We start from the raw sequence: 15586 nt of genomic DNA, 5'->3' as shown, positions 1-15586 counted from the left end.
CATCGGCCCGACTATATGCCGATAGGTCTGCGATTATCGTATTATACTGCCCCCCCCTTAACGAGTCTAGTCTCGTAGACTCGTGTTATCGTGATATCTTTAATTACACGTTTATCGCGATTAATTACCTTTATCTAATTCTATACGAGTTCTTATTAAAAACCCGTAAGAACAAAGAGTGGCCGCTCCTTTAAAACTTCGGTATTCCATCGCCGACTATATACCTTATAATTTATTCGAATATTACTATAAAGACTCCGCGATACTTATTATTATTGCCTATAGTTATTTAACCTTTCGCGGATATTATGCCTAGCCTTATATAACCGTTCAGCGATAAGTATATAGTTCCTTTGTGTCGTTCTCCTATAGCCCTTAATTTTACTCCTATAACTATGTTTTTTCCTTTATAATCGCCGACTGTACGGCGATTATTCGGTTATTCTCCGTTGAATACCAGTTATCGTTATTATTGTTATTATCGTTAACCGGTCGCTATTATATTATCGGTTAATTTATGGGTTATTATCGCTCTCCGGGAGCTAAAATATAATACAGATAAGGGCTAGGAGTTTATTACCCCGGATAAGGCGCCATACCTGTTTTACGTGTCTCGCCTAGACTCGCATGTTAGTATTAAGTGCTTTGAGAAAGCCGCTAACGGCGTTAGAGCTAGTCGTTGTATTACTTATAATCATGGCTATTAGTAATATACCGCCGTACGTCCGCCGACCTTTTATTATTTTCCTATACTAATTAGTTATTAGATTCCCGATTTTATACTAGGTATTACTTAGTTACTATAAAATAGCAAGAAGCGTATTTAGATAATAGATAATAATCTAACGCTAATAGCTTAGCGTCGGGCCTATAAGCGTATTTCTAAGACCTATAAGTGGTTCCGGGTTATTAAAGAGCGTGGCGAGAAGAAATTCGCCGTTAAGGATATAAATCGTTTTAATCGCCGGTCCCTTAGCTATAGATTAACGGTTAGTAGGCTCAATTAATCGTTTTAGATGAAATCTTATCCCTGTATTCGATAATAACGGTTAATTTTATACACTGTCTTAGTCGTATCGACGATGCTAAGGCTTAGGCGCTATTAGACCAGACTCGCACCCCTATAAGGGTAGCCTTCACGACGTTAAGTCGCTTATTTCTTTTACTAAAGATCTAGCTATAAACGGTTACCGTCTATTTAATTATAAGAACCATTTAGAGGGACTTAGGGCCTCCCCTATACTCGATAGCATTACCGATCTTTTAGCGACTATTAATAACCCTCGTTATCCTATTCTAACGCGTCGTTTTACCGGCTACTCGGCGGCTATACGCTATAGGTATACCGTTAGCGATATTAATAGAAGCGACCCCTTTACGGATAATACTGATAACAAGGCTACGCCTACGCCTTGCTCCGCCCTTCGTCCCGCCCCTCGCCGACCTACTCGTCGCTAAGCGTCTACCGCCTTATCGGCCACTAATACGCAGGCTCCTCCTAGCGATACCGAGTACACGCCGCCGGCCTTTTCCTCCTCTAATAAGACAAATATTCCTTATCGTCGTATCCGCACCCCTCGCCGCTATATACCCGCCGCCGAGTCGGCTCCTAATAACGATAACGATACTATAGTCGCTAATATCGATAATAAGACCGATTTCTATCGCTTTAATAATTAAATATCCTTTTCGCTAAGTGATCGCTAGTAATAATCGCCTATAATAGCGTTCAACTTTATACTAATAGTTTAGGGCTTTAGGACTAGTCGGGGTTTAACCCTATTTATTTAGTTACTAATAAAAAGAAAAAGGTTATTATAATCTATAACTAAGTTCCTATTGTTATTATTATTATTATTATTATTATTATTATTATTATTATTATTATTATTATTATTATTATTATTATTATTATTATTATTATTATTATTATTATTATTATTATTATTATTATTATTATTATTATTATTATTATTATTATTATTATTATTATTATTATTATTATTATTATTATATATTACGCTGATTTTACCTAATTATATATACTAGCCTTCTAGGCGATAGTCCTTTCTCTGATTTAGCAGGGGGGAAAACCGATTAGGACGAAAACACCTCCCCTTATATAGTATAGTATAGGTGGCCCTAGGGCGGCCGCTACAATAGCGCTATATAGCCGTATATTAACTCGGTGCGTGTTCTGGATCTTTACCTCTAGTATAGTGGCTAACGGGGTGTTTACTATTAAGTTCGTAATTCGCCTATATTAGGGCGGTGCGTTACCGTTATAGTGGCCCTACGGCCCTTTAGCTTAGTCCGTTCTATATTATATAGTCGTCTTTATTATATTCCTTCTTTACGTGGTCTCCTTTATTCGATATATCCCTGGGTAGGGTACGGCTCCCCTACGCTACCGCTCCGCCTATCCGTGACTACCTTATTATAGGTACCGGAGTAGCGATCGCGCCTGCCTTCCTTTATAGCTATAGAGCTGCTAGAGCTTTTTTAATAGAAAACCCTTTTCTAATCCTCTTCCCTCTTCCTTGCTCTCTTTTCTTCTTTAAGCTATCCTATTAAAATAAGTCCGGCGCTATCCTCGCGGGCAGTCTACGTTACCTATATGCCTAGTTTAAGTCCGCTTTATCTAGGCTAACGCTTATTAGTATAAATAACCTTTATTATTAACTAAGCCGTGAAGCTCGCGGCCTTACTAGAAACAAGAAGCTCTTAATTATTTAATAATAAAGAGCCCCTCTTTCTTTATACAACGGCTCTGCTTTATACCGGGCTATACTAGGCTATAGCACGGGCACTATTATACGGGGGGGTTAAGTCTGAGAAAATAATTATAATAAATACTAGAAAAAGCATAAAGAAACTGTTACAAAGAGGTATTTTACCTAAAGAATAGTCTTAAGACTTAACTAGAATAAAGAGGTATCAGAGGTTTAACGAATAGGCTTTAAAGAAATTAAAGAAACAAAGAAAGGGGTTAGTTAAAGCTTAATAAAGAAATAATATAATAAAGAAATCTTAACCTCTTTAACCTTAAGAAGAGCTTTATAAATAAAGAGACCGTAATAATCGTCGAAGGACTACCTCTATAACTGAAAACATAACGCTATAGCATGATAGGATGGGTTATATTAACTCTGTTACCTTGAAAAGTCTCTATACTAATACTCTTTAAAAAGATCATAATATAACTAACGAGGAGTTAACTAAAATACAGAGCTATGATGCCTATAAGAGAAGTAAGTCTATTACACTTACGAATAAAGATTTAGTTACTAAATACAAAGACTTTTCCTATTTAGAGAAGGTTTAGATAGATCTTTACAGACCGATCGAACCTCTTTCTTATAATAAAAAGCGTTGGATTTTGTTTATACTAGACCGTTCCACCCGGTTCCTATGGGCATAACTGCTCTTAGATAAGTCTGAAACGACGGTAGTTACAGCTATAAAAGAGTGGAAAGCCCAGGAAGCAAGTAATAATAATAATAATAAATATCACTTCTTTATTAAAGAAGTAGATACTAACGGTGGAAAAGAATTTAATAACGCCTCTTTTTAACGCCTCTTTATAGGTATAAAGCATAATATAAAGCCACCGTACACTTATAAAGCTTAAGGCTCTATTAAACGAGTTATAACAACTATAATAGAAAAGGTTCGAGCTCTTCTTTTCCACTCAGGGCTGCCTCGATACCTTTAGGGTGAAGCTATTCTCTTAGCTATTTATATATACAACAGATCACCTAATTCAGCTCTTAAATATAAGAGTCCCTATAAGCTTTTATAAGGTCAGAAACCTAATATTAATAATATGCGGGTTTAGAGTTCTATTGTTTATTATAAAAACAACGACCCGAATATAAAGAAACTAGATATAAGGGCACTTCGAGGTGCTTTAATAGATTTTAATGACTATAACTATAAGGCTTATAACCCAGTAACTAGAAAGACTGGTTGGTTTCGAGACATTTATATCTTAGAAAATCAGTTTCTTCACTCTTCTTTAGATAACTATAATAATAACTATACGCCTAAAAACAATAATAACCTCCCTCCTTATATTAATACTTAGGCATATAATCAGGTTTCTAACCGCGGGCCTTATTAACCCGCTGAGTATAATAAAGGAATCACTTTTAGTGAAAATACCGGTTAATATTTATAAAATATTCCTTCGCGCGTTTCGAAACGTTCTGTTGAGTCTATTTAACCTAAAGAAGAGAATAATAATAAATGAAAGAGTCTTCGGGCAGCGGGCTGTGAAGTTCCAGCTATTAATAATAATAATAATAATAATAATAATAATAACTATAGCCCGGCTAATAATAACAGTAGCCAAAGTACCAGGCTAGAAGTCTAAATACCTTTAGAACCTTTAAAACCGGACTATAAGGATTTAATACCCTCTAGTAATAGTGCGTACATGCTATTTTATATAAAAGATATAATACTTAGAAACCTATCGTTTTAAGACAATTCTCCATTTCTTTTAACTATAAATTCGATTAACGAACCAGCTACCTATAAACAGGCTATAAACTGCCTAGATGAAGAGAAATAAATAGACGCGATGGTAGCAGAAATATGAGAACTCGAAAAGAGAAAGACCTGGGACTTAATAAGTATAAGAAATACGCCTAATAATTATAATAAAATAAAAGAAGACTACCACGTACTGAGAGGTCGTTAGGTCTTCAGAATCAAATATAATAGCTCTGGCGAAGCTATTTAATATAAGGCTCGGTGGGTTATTCAGGGGTTTAATTAGATTCTAGGTCTTAATTACTTAGAAACCTTTTTAACTACCTGCCGGCCAGAAAGCTACAAATTAGCTTTAATACTAGGCGTATAACAGGGCTAGAAATTCAGGCAGTTCGACGTTAAAAACGCGTTCGTTCATGGTAATATGGATACCCTGATATACGCTATATAACCTGTAGGCTTCGAGAAAGAAGATAGCTTAGAAGATAATAAAAATAGGAATAATAATAATATAACACTCTAAAAGCTTAATAAAGCTTTATACGGGTTAAAACAAAGTCCTAGACTCTAGTATAATTACCTGGTTAAGATATTATCTAAGCTAGGTTGCCGGGTCTCTGAATATAATAGCGGACTTTTTACCTTTTATAAATATAATGAAATTAAAAGAATAGTCGAACGAGCTATTCTTTTATGCCACGTTAACGATCTGGTGGCTCTAAGCCCTTCTAAGAACACTTTAGACTATTTCTTTAAGGAGATATCTAAAGATATTTCACTTAAAGACCTAGGTGAAATAAATACCTTTCTAGGCTATAATATAAATATAAAGAAAGATAATAAGACTCTTTCTAGAAGTTAGTTGCCTTATACTAATAAGATACTTAAAAGGTATAATAAACGAACTCTAAAAAGGGTTAATACCCCTTATATATATAAGAAGGTCCTAGTACTAAATCCCGACTAGGCGTTCAGTAATAATAGAAATAAATACTAATAGGAAACCGGGGCTTTATTATATCTAGCCTTATATTTAAGACCAGATATAACGTACGCAGTTAACTAGTGTTCTCGTTATATAAGTAATCCCTTGTAAGACCACTTTGGTACGTTAAATCGAATCTGATCTTATATAAATACATATCCTAACATCGGTCTTTTGTATAACTGTAATAAAGAAGACCTTGGTATTTACGGTTATTCTGATGCCAGCTTTTCAGATATAATCGAGGATAGAACCTCGACTTTAGGATATATTCACTGTGTGTGAGCTAATAACCCTGTTAGTTGGACCTTAACTCAATAAAAAGTCGTTGCTTTATTAATAACAGAGGACGAATATATGGCTCTCATAGAAGCTTCTAAAGAAGCAATCTATCTTTATAATCTATATAAAGATATACTACAGAATCTAGGTCTAGATTCTAATATAAGAGGCAATAATAATAATAATAATAATAATAATAATAATAATAATAATAATAATAATAATAATAATAATAATAATAATAATAATAATAATAATAATAATAATAATAATAATAATCATAATAATAATAATAAAACTCTCGAGATTCCTACTATCTTAATAGATAGTAAGAGTGTAAAGAAGCTCGCCGAAAACCCTAAACTTTATAAACGGGTAAAGCATATCGATAGGCAGTATTATAACTATAGGCAACAGCTGTATAATAATAAAATAAAAATCGTATATATAAATACGAAATTTAATATACCTGATATAATGACTAAAGGTTTAGCAAAAGACACTCAGAATACTCTTTGCGGTTATATAAACCTAGGTCATAAAGACGATACATTGCCTGAGTATGATTTGCCGCCTTATAAAAATATTAAAGAATTAAAATACTAGGTTGTAATACTTAGTATTCTTAGTTCTTTACAAGGGGATATAACTATGTTTTTACCTTCGGGTTTTCCTAGATATCAAAGGTTTTTCTCAATTTTTCTTTAAATAATAATATACTATAATAATAACAAGGGTTTTTGAAAATTTCCCTTAAATTAAAACTAAGAGGTTTTTTAAATCTTTTCCTCTATGTATTCTAGTCTTAGATAGACTAGGATTACTGCGCTATAACATAACCATAACTATAACCTGACTAAGCTGCACTTATTATATAAGAGTCAGCTTACGGGGGGGTGTTGATATTATACTTCTAATAAGTAATAATTATAATAATAATATGTATAATATCTAAGTCAAAATAAACAGTACATGGTTATAGCTATAGCTATATAGCTAGACGTCTACTTTATAACTAGCTTGACGTATACTCCAGTACTATACGTATTATACTTGTATATATACTTAGCTTATAATATATATTATATAATATAAATACACTAGGTATCGTAAATACGATATCTTGGTTATTACTTAAGCTAGTAACGTGGCGTGATAACCGTCGCGTACGCTGTTGACCTAACAGTCGCCACCCAATCTTCCAGGGTCTTTTGCCAGCCCCGGATCCAGGAAGAAATCCCAGAAGTCAGTTCTTTACACGTTTGTGAAACAAGCAGTAATCCTACGGATCTACGAATTCAACAGCTCTTTCCTTGATTTTCCTCTCTTCCGCGCGTATAGCCTACTACTCGTAGCCCAATTTATGAAAAGGAACTATATAAAGGCTTATTCCTTACACTATCTCAGGGAATATAGTATAAAGGCCGCGCGAGGCTATTCGTTCTAGTCCTTATATATACGGTCTAGGTAGGTAAGGAACGATTCTAGGTTATAGGTACCTCCCGGCCTCTTAGAGGTATAAAAGGCTAACACTACTTACTAAGTATTCCCTTCTAGGTATAAGCTAATATAGTATTATATCTTAGCGTATTTATTAAATAAGTATTTATCTAGTAAGAGCTTATTATATATCTGCTATAACTACGTAGTATACTCTGTTTGCTTTCTACTAAACTTTACGCGGTATAGTAAAGGCTTAGTACGTAACGGATATAGTTCCTAATATAGTTCCTATAGGACTTTGATTTAGGGCGGAGTAAAGGTCGCCGGGGTAGGAGGGCCTGCTACCGACTCTATAGGTATATTTATCGGGGCTCCCTTTAAGGGAGGCGTAAGGTTAGGAGGAGGTTATTACGGGGCCTAGACGTTCGCGAGACCGTTTATAAGTTATTAAAGTAGTTTTTATTATTAAGCTATCTATTCTTATAAGGGACCGAGTATCGTATTAATAGCTTCGGTAATCCTTTTATCCGTCTACTTAGCTCGCTCAGCGGGGTTTATAGGACCGCTACCGCCTAATAGCGCGTTCGTATCTAAGTCTATACTAATATAGGATATAGGGTTCGCTAAATTCTAGCCATATAAGCGGCTAGTTATAGGTTAATCGTATTAAGTAAGGCCGAATAATTATATTAGCTAGGATTAAGGAAAGGAAAGGAAAAGGTCTATAAGGATATACAGGATTTACTAGGTTTATACGAATCCGCGGTAAGGGCAGCGCGAGGTCCGAGCGTCGGGTCTACGTGCTAATTAGCAGTTCCGGCCTTATCCCGGAATTATACCTTTAAGGAGTACCGGTATCCCGGAGAACCTTGTCTGGTAGCTGGCATAGGCCTTACCCTTTTAAGATAGGTTGCTAAGCTATATTTTCGGACACGAAATTAGACTCTGGGCGTAAGGTCCTAGTATATTATAGAGTTATAATATAGTGTGGATATTTTTAAGTATCTCTCGGGTATCCTCCTAGCTAAGTATAGTGGTCGGCTACCTAGTATATATCTCTAGGGATATAGTAGGCGCCGGGCAGTAAGTATCGTATTAATAGTGTATATAAAATTAGCAGGAGATCTATTAATTTAAGTAACTCTATTAATTTAATTAACTCTATAGAAGAAGGATCTAATCTGCTAAAAGTTCGGGAAAAACTCTGCTCTTAACCGTATATGTATTAATCTCGGTACGGAATAATCCCTTCCGTCCCTGTTCCGCGACTCTACGATGTGTACCGGGACCTTACGCTAGAGTCTAATTTCGTGTCCGAAAATGTGCCTTGGCAACCTATCCTAAAAGGGTAAGGCCTATGCCAGATACCAGACAATGTTCTCCGGGATACCGGTACTTACCTTCGAGGGGTTAACCCGTGACACAGAAGAACCTATGTCTAAACTATACTCGGAATACCTAAGTGGTAAAATCGTAATAACGGGTCTCTCTATTTAAGTCCTGATGACAGCTGCTATGACTGACAGCTGAATTGAAAATTCAATTAATGGTTGTGGGCCGTGATGGCAGCTGCTAATATGTGGACCCTAGTCAGTATATTCTGACCCTTAATTAAGGGTGGACTTATTCGGACTATAGCAAACTCTTAATCGGACTATGGTCTAATTAATAACAGCTCTTAACAGGCCCCGCTACCTGCTAACTTATTTTTTTATTTTTTTTTTATTTTTTTTTTTTGGGCCTATATATAATCTACGCCTATAATTTCTACGAAGTAAACTAAACCACTATTATAACTATCACGACTATTACGAATACGCATAATAGAGGAGTCGCCGCCTTTACCGCCGTAGTTCTTTGCCCTCGGCTATAAGACTATTAAAGAGCTAATTAGTCACGGTAATAACTAGGCTCGTGATTATGGCTATGCGATTATAATCCGCCGCCGGTCGGATAAGGGCGTCTATAATAGTATCTACTATCGCGTTAATCTAGCTTATAATCGCGGCGGTGCCGATTATGCCTCTATATCCATAGGTGCCCGGCCTAATATATCGTTAAGGAAAACACGCTGCCTGTTTACTATAAAGGCTAATCTCTCCGACGGTCGCTGGTTCGTAATTATTATAAATCCCGACTATAATTATAGCTCTAGTATTAATGCTATCGCTTATCTAATCCACTAAAAGAAGACTTAGACCGAGGAATAGAAGTAGGAGATGTATAATTAATTTAGGACCTCGCTTACTAGGCTAAGAGATATCGTATCTATAATAAGGAGTAAATATCCCGATTAGGTATGTTTATGTTTATATCTTTTACTCGAGGCGTCGTGATGCTTATACTTACTATTATTATAGTTATAGTTAGTTAGCGATATCGCTTATAAAATTAGTAAGGCTCGCGAGGAGTCTCTTACCGGCTATATACCTATATAAGCTTTAATCCGTGAATTCGAGGCACGAGTAATAAAGCACTTTTATCGCTAAATGGATAGTAAGGTTAACGCCCTCCTCTGGTTCCTGCTATAGGGCGAGTATATATAGAAGCTTAATTCTAAGGTTATCTTATACGATAGTATATATAAAACTAATCGATTTAGTATACCCTTTGTTAATATTTATAGGATATCGAATATCGGCACCACGTTTAATATTAGATTTGGCCTTATAAATAAGGAGGATTAGGAAGCGTTTAAATAGATCCTTTATCGCCTTGATAAATATCGTAGGTTCCTTGATATTTACTAGCCTATTATAATTATCTTAGACTTTAATCGGGCCTTTAAGAACACGGCGGCTATGGTATATCCAGATATATAGTAGTAGATCTGCCTCTAGCACGTTACTAAGAATATCGCCGGTAAGGTAAAGGACCGTTAGAAGTACGATAACGATGGATCCGATTATTAAAATAATGACGCCGATGATTAAAACGATAATGCCGATAATAAAGCGCCTTTTTTCGGGGAACTATTAATGCCGTAAAAGGGTCCTCTTAATATCTCTCTCCCTAACCGAACCGAAATAATATATAATCCGCGTGGCTTTATAATAGTTTAGTAAGCCTTTGTATATACTAATATAGAAGAAGATTATAAACGCGCCTGGCTTTTCTTACTCGAGCTCTTCGGTGACTAGGAGGCTATTATCGAATATATTATAAATACCTGGATGCCGTGGCGTTATTAGTTTATAATATACTAGACCTCTAGCTTCTGTAATTTTAGTGTTTATATTATATCACGAGTAGAATTAAGTTATAAGATAATTAAGAGCTACCTCGTTAATACTATAGCCGATCTTAAATTCCTTACTAATCGTATTAAGTTAATAGTATCGAACTAGAAGTCGGTATACGAGTAAGTAGAAGCAGAGTAAGCAGGATATTAGATCTAGTAATTCCGTACCCGTAACTAGATAGGAGATGTTCGCTCTAGATATAATAGGTTTGCTCTAAACCTTTTATTAATATCGTATAGGAACGCCGTTATTATCGCTAAAGGTACTAGCCCGGCCACGGAATATACTAGGAAGTTTAAGACTTAATATAGCGTGCCCTGCTTATATATAGTAGCTGCTAGGGAGCGAGAGCGGCCTCTATAAGCGTATAGCTATCTTAAGATTTATTTATATTAGCACCTTAGCCGCGATCTAGTGGCGGAGGATAGGTTCTGTCGTATCCTTGAGCTAATTGTCGTTATTATGAATCGTGGCCGGCCTCGCCTTGCTATAGAGGATATCCCTGTGGCCCTTATTCCTTATAGGAATAATCTCCGCCTATAGAATTAAGCGATATAAGCTTATAATCTATTAGAATAGGAGATTAAAAAAGAGCGTGCTCGTATACGTTAGGAAAAGGTGGCTAATCGCTTTTAGCGGTAGTATAAGATAGGAACTTAATAGTAATAGTAATTATAATAGTAATCGTAATAGTAATCGTAATAGTAATCGTAATAGTAAGAGGGTCGTGGGCGGGGTCGTGGACGTGGGCGTCCTTATAGCCGGCCACGCGGTTCACGAGGTAGCAGAGGCAGAGGATATAGAGGAGGTCACGAAGGAATTAATCCCCTACTAAATATAGGTAGCGAAAGTTTAACTGCTACTGGATCGTGGTCGGGCACGGATAAAGCTATTAAGAGGTTATGGCGGCAGTTAGGTTAGATCTGGATAGACTACGAGCTTAATTAATCAAAAACGTTAAAAACGTTAAAAGCGTTAAAAGTGTTAAAAGCGTTGTAGGCGTAGATTGTGTGTGGGCGCAAAAATAAATAAAAAAAAAAAAAAAAAATGAGTTGGCAGGTGGCGGGGCCTGTCAAGAGCTGTCATTAATTGGACCACAGTCCGATTAAGAGTTTGCCACAGTCCGAATAAGTCGACCCTTAATTAATCTGATGCATCACCCAGTTTACATGCCGAACTGGCTCGTCTGTCCCCTTAATAGGCTTGTGTTCATGCTTCCACCCTCACTTGTATAACAATCCGAGTCCGTATCAATGTCCCAGACCGGCTCATTATCTCTCTCGGTATCAGAGTGAGAAACCGAGGCATCGAACCCTTTCTGTGTGGCGCCGCGGGTGTTCCATCGGAGAGTCCGGGAGACACTGTCGAACCATTCGGTCGGGGTGCGCACGACGGTGGGGAATGGGTATTGTGACGCTTCTATGGTCACGTAATCGCCCTGGCTAAGCTCAAGGCGCCCCTTCCCGTCAAATGCGCAGTAGGCGGTAGCTCGCGAGTTGGCAGGGATGGCCACGCGAAGAAGCATTGTATCAGACAGCACCATGGGTCGAAAAGAGAGTGTATGAGGGCATATAGGTGTGAGGAGGATGGCCGGAATATCCGGGTGTACAAGAGATCCTCCAGCGGAGAGGGAGTACGCGGTTGAACCCGTAGGCGTGGAGAAGATGCACCCATCAGCCTGAACAACGGTGAGGAGCTCGCCATCGCCGTACAGCTCCAGGTTAGAAACGTAGGGCGAGGGACCGCGGTCAATAACCAGCTCGTTGAGAACCTCGAACTTCTCGCCTTCGGCAGCTTTCTGGCCCAGGACGCCATGGCGATAGACGGTACAGGTGAAGCGCATGCGCAGGTTGACACGCATGCCATCGTCTCCCATGATGCGATACAGGTGCTCCTTGTACTTCTCGAACTCGAAGCCAGTGAGGAAGCCAAGGCTACCAAGGCTAAAAGAGAGCACGGGGGGGACAATCCGCTGGAAAAGCCACGATGTGAACAGTACGGTGCCGTCACCACCCAGGGTCAGTACCAAGTCGAATTTCTCTGGTTGGCTCCAGCACAGATCTGGTGTCCAATACTTGAGCATGTGCTGGAAGAGCCGGTTTTCGCCGACGATACCCTGTGCGTCGAAGCGCTGGGACCTTCGGAGTTTGGCGTCTACGTAGACATTCACGCTACTGCCGTAGTCATGTCGAGGGGTGCGCAATAGCCACAGCGTCAGTTCCCGGGTCAGATAGACCAACTGGTTGTCCCGTGCCTTGGTGACGATCATGACGTTACGGACAGCCCTTTTGATGGGGCGGCGCTTAAGCTGCTTCGATACTTCACGAACAGCCGTCGCTGTCTGGACAAGACGCGAGTGCGACATAGTGTCGTCATTTTTGATATCCTGGAGGAACTTTTCGATGTCGACTGCGTCATCGAATCGATTATGGTAAAAGCAAGGCGACAGTAGAGTCGGCAGGGCGGCTGTCGGGATTGAAGGTCGGTTGGCGATATCATTCGGTACGTCGTCAAGCGGTTGTGATTGAGATGGTATGCAAGGGCGGTTGTTATGGGGAAGCGCATCGTGGGCAGGCAACACGGACGAGAGAGAGAGAGGGGCAGGCCTGTGACCGCGTGAGACCGAGGGGAGGGCCTTGAAGATAGCCTGACGCGGCTCCTCAGGCGACAATATGTTGCGATGTTGGCTGTCAGGACTTGTCTGGCCTTGGGCCAAGTGGTAGCGGCTTCCCATCAAGGGCGTCCTAGATTGGTTGTTGACTGGCGAAGACGCAGCGGGCAAGTCGAATAGGTAGGACGGCGGATGCTGCGAAGGCAGAGGCCTGTTGGAGGAACAGGAGATATCATTGACCTCCGGTTCATCCCCATCTGTGTGTTGAGAGGAATGAGTCCGCGCCAAAGAGGGCGCATGATTCAGAGCCGGATGGAGTGCTGTGGGGGAGGGCGAGGCAACAAAGCTGGACATAGCGCTTTAGTCTCTGAAGAGGCTTTGGGGATAATTGACTCGAGAAAACGTGACACAAAATTTCAGTCGACGAATAGGACTGGCAGCGTGGGGCTCGGTTTCTGGTGCTCGTGGCTGAGACTGCTATGATAGCACGGCTTCTGATATTTTCTGTGATGTGATGATGACCCTGGGTGTTGAAAGCAATGCAGATTTAGCCGATGGAGCTGATGGGAAGGGGCAGAAAATGAGTACGCGAGTTGGATGTCTGATGAGTGATCCCGCCGGGGCCCTTCACAGAGATACGAATAAGAAGAGGAACAAGCAATAACAATAACGTAGAATGGTCGTAGTAGAAGACCGGCGGAAAGAGTTCCAAACCTGGTTATGTTTTTGATCCAGGACGCCGTAATCAGACCAAAACACCTGAAGGAGAAGAAGTTGTAGCGGCGGGGATGCGAGAGCACTCCGTATACTTTGGGGCCTGCCCGGGAGAGAGGAGCTCAAATGACGAAGAGAAAGCTGAATGAAGAGATGGGAAACAAAGACGGAGAGGGAAAAAGAAGGCAAGAACGAGACAAGATGCAGTAAAGTATTAATACGGCAGATGAAGAAAGAAATAAGGAATGGAGCGAGAATGGACGAATGGCGTCCACTGAGGACTCTCGACAAGGGTAGACTCTGCGCTCACCGCTATGGCCGCCATGATGTTCTACTTCGAGGAACGGAATAATCAACAAGTCTGAAACTCGAAATCAGCACTGTTTGGTGGAGCCATGTCCAAAATAGGCGGAATTATTTTCCCTTGGCTCTTCCGGGGAGAAGGCCATGTTTCATCGAGGTTACGGCTAATCCGATCACTGCCGCAAATTTCGTAACAGTGTCGGCTTCATATTGAAAGCGTACCTGAGAGTGACGATGGATAGTCTCATCAGATCGGGATATGCCCTTGCCGTTCTCTCGTATAACTGCTCGGTATATTCATCATATATAGTACACATAATATCGAGTCATTCCTGTAAGCATTCGATCGTCTGAGCGTGCTGAGATAAGCATAGAGGCCGCATGGGGTGTTACCAACAAGTCAGTCGCCGGACTGTGTTATTATTGGGCTCCAGCATTTTGTGTAGATTCCATAGGCACTTCACGTTCTTCTATAAACCCAAGATTCTTGAAATCATCTTTGGCCATCAAGTTTCTGAATCCAATGCTGGTCAGTACCATCCAGCATACCTAAGGTAGCTGCCATTCTGGTCAAAACTACTTACCTGTCCATTCGGCAAGCAAGGTAAGACTTGGCCAAACCTCGGCATGCCGGATCATTTACGCCGCGGGATTTCTTCATACAAGCCAGGTATGTTGTCATCACATGTCTGCATTCCCCTAAGACGAGTACGATGTGTTAGCTGATGCTCCTAAGCTTACCGTGACAAATCTTTCCTCACCATCGTGGTCGAGAGGGAAACTGCCGCGCTGGGGACTACGTGACATTAGACCGGAAACTCTCAAAGTGGACAGCTGGTATGCCTTACGGGATGGGTTTGGCATAGCCTCGAGCGCCACCAGGATTGCCAAACGCGCTCATGGCTTATTATTAATCAAGACTGCGTTCGTGCAGATTATCTGCAGATGCCACGACGTTGGGGTTCAAAGGAATTTGCTGGTGACAGTATCAATGAGGCTTAGTATTGATGATGTTAATGAGAATATTCGATGTCTGGGTAATAAAGGGTACGGGTAGTCCGACTAGGGCACTTGGTTATTCCGACTAGGTAGGGTCCAATGTTAATAGGGAGTACCGGTATTTGTACGCCCCCGGTTCACTATTTGTTGTCCACTCAACCCCAAATAAGAAGGTAACGCGAGCGCGTGTATAAGCAAGATCTTGGCTGTAAATGTTATGTACCTGTACACCTTAGAGTAGGTAATCAGGATTACGTGATATATAACAAGGTACCTAGCGTAAGGACATTATATATTCTTAATACCTGAGGGTTAATAAATATAGAGGCAGAAACAGTAGTGATTTAGTGGCTTAAGATATCTGGTTTTAATTATAGAGATTAAGGCTTATTATAAGGTATAGGTACGCAGTATATACGGCCAAGATCTTACTTATACACGCGGTCGCGTAACCTTCTAAAAATGGATTGAGTGGATAATAAATAGTGAACCGGGGGCGTATAAATACCG

General features: G+C 39.7%; 3 protein-coding genes across 3 annotated transcripts; all 3 read right to left on the bottom strand.

Annotated features, from left to right (window-relative positions):
• Positions 1-11481: 11481 nt before the first annotated feature.
• On the bottom strand, positions 11482-13928 carry ACRALDRAFT_1062749 (uncharacterized protein). The gene has a single exon (XM_071016661.1). It carries the CDS (start codon positions 13412-13414, stop codon positions 11615-11617), a length of 1800 nt encoding a protein of 599 aa, XP_070876173.1. The 5' UTR covers positions 13415-13928; the 3' UTR covers positions 11482-11614.
• ACRALDRAFT_209065 (uncharacterized protein) lies at positions 13477-14286 on the bottom strand (the record flags this gene model as incomplete). Its single annotated transcript, XM_071022572.1, has 4 exons — positions 13477-13774; positions 13812-14079; positions 14132-14154; positions 14255-14286. 4 exons carry the CDS (start codon positions 14284-14286, stop codon positions 13477-13479), a joined length of 621 nt encoding a protein of 206 aa, XP_070876172.1.
• ACRALDRAFT_1062748 (uncharacterized protein) lies at positions 14238-15162 on the bottom strand. The gene is made up of 4 exons (XM_071016660.1): positions 14926-15162; positions 14839-14873; positions 14662-14776; positions 14238-14591 (listed from the first exon to the last, which is right to left on the bottom strand). The coding sequence occupies exons 1-4, from the start codon at positions 14976-14978 to the stop codon at positions 14498-14500; spliced, it is 297 nt and encodes a 98-aa protein (XP_070876171.1). The 5' UTR covers positions 14979-15162; the 3' UTR covers positions 14238-14497.
• Positions 15163-15586: the final 424 nt, after the last annotated feature.

This window comes from Sodiomyces alcalophilus, assembly GCF_042370955.1.
Source record: "Sodiomyces alcalophilus JCM 7366 unplaced genomic scaffold ACRALscaffold_3, whole genome shotgun sequence".
NCBI lineage: Eukaryota > Fungi > Ascomycota > Sordariomycetes > Glomerellales > Plectosphaerellaceae > Sodiomyces > Sodiomyces alcalophilus.
Note: the sequence above shows the minus strand (reverse complement) of the source record. Positions and strands in the feature narration are given on the sequence as shown.

Bases quoted from the DNA above. Each gene is read 5' to 3' on its own strand.
- ACRALDRAFT_1062749 (XM_071016661.1), bottom strand. From the start codon at position 13,414: ATGTCCAGCTTTGTTGCCTCGCCCTCCCCCACAGCACTCCATCCGGCT.
- ACRALDRAFT_1062748 (XM_071016660.1), bottom strand. From the start codon at position 14,978: ATGAGCGCGTTTGGCAATCCTGGTGGCGCTCGAGGCTATGCCAAACCC. The intron at 14,874-14,925 runs GTAAGGCATACC...AATGTCACGTAG, and splicing joins GGCTATGCCAAACCCATCCC to TCCCCAGCGCGGCAGTTTCC. The intron at 14,592-14,661 runs GTAAGTAGTTTT...CATTGGATTCAG, and splicing joins CTTGCTTGCCGAATGGACAG to AAACTTGATGGCCAAAGATG.